Source organism: Psammomys obesus, unplaced genomic scaffold (assembly GCF_907164565.1).
Source record: "Psammomys obesus unplaced genomic scaffold, mPsaObe1.curated_primary_1811, whole genome shotgun sequence".
NCBI classification, from domain to species: Eukaryota; Metazoa; Chordata; class Mammalia; order Rodentia; family Muridae; genus Psammomys; species Psammomys obesus.
Genome location: NW_026596143.1, coordinates 9,240,155 through 9,247,217, shown reverse-complemented (window position 1 = coordinate 9,247,217; position 7,063 = coordinate 9,240,155). Strand labels below are relative to the sequence as shown.

Sequence of the window (7,063 nt, the reverse complement as noted above, 5' to 3'; positions counted from 1 at the left end):
TCTTCTTCTTCTTCTTCTTCTTCTTCTTCTTCTTCTTCTTCTTCTTCCTTTACGTAAAGAGATGCAACCTTAGCTGAGATCCTGCTATTTTTGAGAAGCTTCAGGTTTATTTTATTTTTTTAAGAAAATAGTGTTTCAACTTCATGTAGATGCATCCACACCCCACTTGCCACGTCAACTCTATCCAGCCTTCCCAGCACACTTCCAGCTTCACGTCCTCTGCTTGTTTGTTATTTTAAAATACCTCCAACTCACGGGATCTAAGTAGCTCTCCCCACTTGGGCACAGGTACGGGACCATCCAACGGGGTGTAAACAACATAACCTGGCAACACTACAAAGAAAAACCCCTCTCCATCCTTCAGCAGCCGTCAATTGCCAACGGTTCCCCAGCTGGGAGTGGGGCCTCGGGGGCCCCTCCTCTATCCATTCTAGAACTTTTTTTTTAAGAAAGAGATGATAAATCAGTATTTATTGAAGCAACACATAGATGAAAATGCCAGCTATAACTAGACATGTGTCCTTTGTGCCCAGAACAAATCCGCCTAAGCTTCTTTGCCCAAAATAATAGGAAATAATAAAAAAAAGATAGTTTGAGTAAATGCACCAAAGCAAGCATTCATATCTCCTACTCCATGAAATCTAAGGCAAAGTTATTTTAACAATACTTTTGATTTATTCTTTGAGAGTTTCATACTTGTATACAGTTTATTTTATTTATATTCATCTCCCACTTCTCCACACTTTGCAGGATTCCCCCCAACCCAGTTTTATGTCCTTGTAAAAACATCCCTCTTGTTTTTCATAACTCTCTGAGTCTGATTAGTGGTACCTCTACAGGTATGGGTGTTGGGCCAATCTCTGGAGCAAGGTTGAGCTATCAAGAACCATATCCCTAAAGAAAACATACTCTCTCCCTTAGCAGCCATCAATTGTCAGTAGCTACTCAGGTGGGGTGGGAGCTTGGGCGTCCCGTCCTTATCTGTACAGGAATATTGGCTGGCTTCATCTTGTGCACATTTTGTGTTACACACCAGAGCTACATGAGTTCAGGAGTGCCTTGTCCTGTCATGTTCAGGAAACACTTTCAACCCTGACCTCCAGCTCTTAGGCTTTTTCTGTTCCCTCTTCTGTGATGTTTCTTCCTGAGCTGTGGGTGGGGTGGCAGGGTTTGGGGAGGTTGATAATAATGTTCTTTCTACCACCACTGAGCACTCATAGTCACTTATTCTGAACACTTTCGACAGTTACGGATGGCTCTTTGCACTGGCCACTTTCTACTGGAAACAAGGTTTCTTTGACCACTGTTGAGAGCATCACAAACGAATGGGTAGGAACATATTTAGAAAGAGATTTGCACTTTTTAAGGCATCGTACATATTTCAATGTTTTACCATCCAGTTAAGTCCCCCATCTGCCAGTTCCTGATTTTTTAATGACAGAGAGGGCATCACCGGGCTCCAGGAGGCTTCACACTGGGGATACCCTTCTAATACCTGGAAAGAAAAACTAAACACATAGAGGCCCAGAATACTAGGGACATAATTTAAAATGTTAACTAGGAGCTTGCAAAAAAAAAAATCAATTTAGATACATTATAAAAGTGACATCTCTGCCCATTCTCACTGCACAGAAGTGACAATGCCACCAGGCATGGCCAGCAGGTGCCGAGTGAGCACTTCACAGTAGCAGGCCAGGATCAAACGTTCCCATTGTCAAAAGACTGACATCTCAATAGACAGATCCTCCTGGAATAAACTGAACGAGATAGCTACTACTTTTTAGTAAGGGTCTCACCGGGTAAACAGGTTGACTTTGAGCTCATGGTCCTCTTGGCTTACTTTTCCCAAGAACTGGGACAAGTGGCATGGACCTTCCCACACAGCTGTGGCTTTTCTTGTTCGATTCTTAAGAGAAAAGGGTAAAAACATGAATCAGGAATCAATGCCCTCTGTGGTCAGCCTCTTTACTGGCTCATCTGTGGGCATGTGGAGGTCCAGAGACCAGGCTGGGTTACATTGTATCCTGAAGCTGCACTCACTTCAGGATGAAGATGCCAGGTCCTAACCTGGGTGCAAATTGCATTATGAAATGATGGGCTGATAAGTTGAAGAAATTTGAAGATCCTGAGCTCTACAGTACTAAGTTTTCAGAATAAAGTTGCTGCATACTCATTTCATGCAGGAATGGACAGATCAAAAATTGCGCTGGAATCCTGAAGAATATGGTGGCATTAACTCGATCAAGGTTCCATCGGAATCGCTGTGGCTTCCTGACATAGTTCTCTTTGAAAAGTAAGTATCCTAGAAGAATACTGCATTGGTCAGATTAACAAAGGATACACAAAGTCTGACTTTGGGCAGGATAACTAGCTTTATGTATCAATGTGATTTATTTGTATTGTTTGCCGTCATGGTCGGAAAGGTATGCAGCATAGACGGTAGACAGTCGGGGAAAACTTTCAAACAGTGACTGTTCAGCCATCCACTAAAAAGTAACTATTTTCATGGCAGTGCTGATGGGCGTTTTGAAGGCTCCCTCATGACTAAGGCCATTGTGAAATCCACTGGCATGGTCAGCTGGACTCCTCCTGCCAGCTACAAAAGCTCCTGCACCATGGATGTCACGTTTTTCCCGTTCGACAGGCAGAACTGCTCAATGAAGTTTGGATCCTGGACTTACGATGGTACCATGGTTGACCTTGTTCTGATCAATGAAAATGTTGATCGGAAAGACTTTTTTGATAATGGAGAGTGGGAGATACTAAACGCGAAGGGGATGAAGGGCAGCAGAAGAGAAGGTTTCTATTCCTATCCTTTTGTTACCTACTCCTTTGTTCTGAGACGCCTGCCATTGTTTTACACTCTCTTCTTGATAATCCCCTGCCTGGGGCTGTCTTTTCTCACAGTCCTGGTGTTCTACTTACCTTCCGATGAAGGGGAAAAACTTTCATTATCAACCTCGGTTTTGGTCTCTTTGACAGTGTTTCTTTTAGTCATTGAAGAAATAATCCCGTCTTCTTCAAAAGTCATCCCTCTCATTGGCGAGTACCTCCTCTTCATTATGATTTTTGTCACCCTGTCAATTATCGTCACAGTTTTTGTAATTAATGTGCACCACAGATCTTCTTCAACATACCATCCCATGGCCCCCTGGGTGAAGAGGCTGTTTCTGCAAACACTCCCAAGATGGCTTTGCATGAAGGACCCCATGGACCGCTTCTCTTTCCCTGAAGGAAAGGAGAGTGAAGCAGCAGTGAGGGGCAAAGTCCCCAGGAAAAAGAAACAGCCTCCTACAGATGGAGAAAGGGTTCTGGTCACTTTCCTGGAAAAGGCCGCCGAGTCCATCAGATACATTTCGAGGCATGTCAAGAAGGAACATTTCATCAGCCAGGTGAGTATGCTGTGATGGGATCCGCTGTCACTGAGGTGTGCACAAGAAAGACATGGTGGTGTCTGGCGCAATGGAGTACGGTCCTTGTTTACAATGGTGACATCAGCTGCTCTCTGTATCGGAACAAGGCAACACAAGCCCAGCAAACCAGAGGAATTTTAGCATTAGGGTTTTAGAAAAAAGTTCACATAAGTATAACCACTCAAAGCGAGCAGCTGCAGATTCAGCACTGTTCCTCATGATTCCTCACTTCCATTTTACAGAATTCAGTTACCCCTTTGAATGGGTTACTCTGGTCTATGGTAATTGACACCTTTTCATGCTATGATGTTTTAAAACCCAGTGGTTAGTGATTAGAGAGAACCAAGCTTTGAAAAGCAATACAAAATCAGTTATAACAGGTAGTTAAATGAGGGAAGAGGATCTGGTTACATACTGTACACATTACAGAAAAAAAAGTACGAAGCTGGGTGGTTCAATCCTGGAATCCTAGCTACTCAGGAAGCCGGGGCTGCCGTGCCAGCAGTTTGAGAGCAATGTGGTTCACACAGAGAGATCCTGTCTCAAAACCAGAAATGCCTAAGATTCAGAGGCACCACCATCCTGAGCACACATGTGACATGTTATTTTGCCAGAACTTTGTTTTTTCTGGAACCTTGAAGAACACAACAAGGAAGAAATGACAAAATCCATCAGTACACAGGCTGAAGGCAACCTTTGTCTTCACGGCAACTACGGGCCTCAGTCATTTTACTCTAAAATTCTTAAAAATTAGATCAAGGCTCACAAACAGGCTTATGACAGTGTTTTTGAAATATGCTTTATATTTTATCTTGTCTTCATAGGTTCAGCCTGATTTATCTCTGAGTTATCTCTGATTTCTCTCTTATTTATTTTATTTTCTTACACAACTAAAGATTTTGTTTTAAAATAAAGACTAGAAAAACACCAAGTCTTATGAATGTACTTTAGTTGTCAGGGAAGGAGTTCCTGTTTTATTTCTTTACATCTTTTGTAAATACCAATATAAACATTTAAGAGGGTTTTTAAATATGAATGACATAGATAATTTGGAAAACGCAAATGAAGACAAGAGGATCATAATCATGAATAATCCCACTACCTAGGGTTAACATTTTAACATTTTCCTGTATCTTGCCCGTGTATTTTATGCTATAGTTTTTTAATTAATTAATTACAATTTATTCACTTTGTGTCCCTGCTGCAGCCCCTTCCCTCATCTCCTCCCGGTTCCACTCACACTCCCTCCTTTCCCACTATGCCCTTTCCCTAGTCCCCTGGTAGGTGAGGACCTCCTCCCCTTCTATCTGACCCTAGCCTATCAGGTCTCATCAAGTCTGGCTGCATCATTATCTTCCTCTGGCCTGACAAGGCTGCGCCCCGCCCCACCTGGGGGAGGCGATCAAAGAGCCTGCCACTGAGTTCATATCTGAGACAGCCACTGTACCCCTAACTAGGGACATGTGCCCCCACTATCCAACTGTATTTGCCTTCTAATGATCATACTTTGAAGCTTCTGTGAAACTGCTATAAGCTTTAGGCCAAGTGTACAAACCGTACTATAGAGAAATGTCTTGTATGAACATAATGGCTGTCAATAAAAATTATTGGCCAGTTAGCTGGGCAGAAGAACAGGAAACAGAAGGCAGGACTTCCTGGTAGGGAGACAGGAACTCTGGGAAGGGAAAAGAGAAAAGCCTTCCTCCAGGGGAAGAGAGACGCTTTTTATGGACCTGGGAGGATAGTTGGCCACATGGCTGGGTGAGGCAAGGTGGACGAGTTAATGTAGGTGACATAGTTGAGAGTGTCCAGCTGAGTTTTGAAAAATTTAAAGGGTCTTGGTTTCTTTATTTACATGGTTTAAAGGCCACCCTGGGGCTTAGGTTTTTTTCTTCTGAACTCTATGTCCCTTGAAAGGTGAGCTCCCATGCTTCTCTTGCAGATTTCCCTAGCTCACGGCTTGTTATTTCCTGGGCCTGCTGCTCCAGGCCCAGTGGTACCCGTTCTCTCCCAGCATCTCTGCCTAATTAAAGACTCCATAGACTCCTTTCTTATAATGCTTGTCCCACCTGTCATTTCCCCTCTTCCTCAGTGCTGTCTTTTGGATCTATAAGGAGCCCTGCTTACTTGTGGAATAGGAGGAAAGTCCTGTAGTTGGGGTTCAGGAATAGCCGCACCAACCACTTAGACACCAATCTCAGTCAGAAATGGATGGTTTATGGAATGTACACCTCAAGACTCATTAATCAGGAACACAGCCAGGACTCCGAAGCCAACCTCTCAGAGCCAGTTTTTGGATGGGAACAACCACAAACAGGCGCATTTGCAACATTTAGGCTTTCTAGACAAAACAGTGCTCTCTAACCTTTAAGCTAATTGGCCAGGTCTAACATCATTGGAGTCCAGGGAGTTTCCAAAAGAGGGCCTCATGATGGGGAATTTCCAAGCTAGAACAAGAAGATGTTTTGGTTAGGTCAAGGAACATTAGGCCAAATTAAGGTTATGAGCTAATCTGGTGGAACTATTGTTAAGCTTTAGTTTATCACTGTGACAATTACAAATGCTCTAAAGATAGCAATTTGTGATTGGTTTTATAGCCCTATCAGGAAGCATTGTATACAAATCAGGGGTTTTTTGTTTTCATTTTTTGATCAGTAATATTTTGAAGTGTACAAATGCTTCTGTAGTTTCTGTTTTACATCTTCACTGTTGATAAGTGTTCCTAAATGCTGAACTTGCAAGCTATATTCTTGGGGTGCAATGATAACCTCACTAGACAGAATCTGAGCCCATGCCATCAGCGATGTGTAGATACATTTTGAAAACTCAAAAGTGACCTAAATCCAATATTGCTCTTTTTACAGTCTTTAATGAGTTCAGAAAAGCTGCTCAGCCTTTTGAATGAAAGATGCCCTTTTTCTTTTTTGTAGGTAGTACAAGACTGGAAATTTGTGGCTCAAGTTCTTGACCGCATCTTCCTGTGGCTCTTTCTGATAGTTTCAGTTGTGGGCTCCGTTCTGATTTTTATTCCAGCCTTGAAGATGTGGCTACATTGATTCCATTAGGGACAACTCTCTGGATCCACGCAGAGGACACACATAGAGGCGAGTCCCATCTTAGGACTGCTGCTGGCATGTGCACAGAATGCAGATGCATGTACTATTTGTAGCTCCTTGTCCTGTCATCTGAGCCTCCTGTGATTGGAGCACCCTGAGAAAACGTGGGTTTGACTTAGTGTCACAGGCGGCTGCCATTAGCAATGGATTTGGGCAATTCAAAGAGGCCTCCATGTTATGTTCTTGTGTGGGAGGCTCGGAACTCCTCCATCTGCTCATCCCTAGACTCCTGTATCTGCCCATCCTCTTTGTGGTTGGTATAATCTGCATACTGGGGCTGAATGGCACTTCTCTAGTGGTGTGGGTGAATCCGTTTTGACAACAGTTTCAGAAATTACACAGGTGCAACTCTTGGGCTAGCACGCTGTTAGTACACAGGTCCAAGGAGCCACTTATCAATGAATGTCCCACCAAGAAGGTATTCATTTAAGAGGCCCTTCTGTGGCTGTGACAGTTCTCTAGGGCAGGTGTTACTGGAAGTTTGTTGCTAGCATTGCAAAACTTCTCTGAGCAGATTGGAACTCTGGTGGTTTG

At 43.2% G+C, this 7,063-nt stretch overlaps 1 protein-coding gene across 1 annotated transcript in view; it reads left to right on the top strand.

Annotated features, from left to right (window-relative positions):
* Positions 1-6,469, top strand: part of Chrnb3 (cholinergic receptor nicotinic beta 3 subunit) — a 12,273-nt gene extending 5,804 nt beyond the window's left edge. The window contains exons 3-5 of the mRNA XM_055593414.1: positions 2,184-2,293; positions 2,513-3,392; positions 6,344-6,469. Coding sequence (XP_055449389.1) covers positions 2,184-2,293; positions 2,513-3,392; positions 6,344-6,469 — 1,116 coding nt within the window. The remainder of the gene's footprint in view (positions 1-2,183; positions 2,294-2,512; positions 3,393-6,343) is intronic.
* Positions 6,470-7,063: the final 594 nt, after the last annotated feature.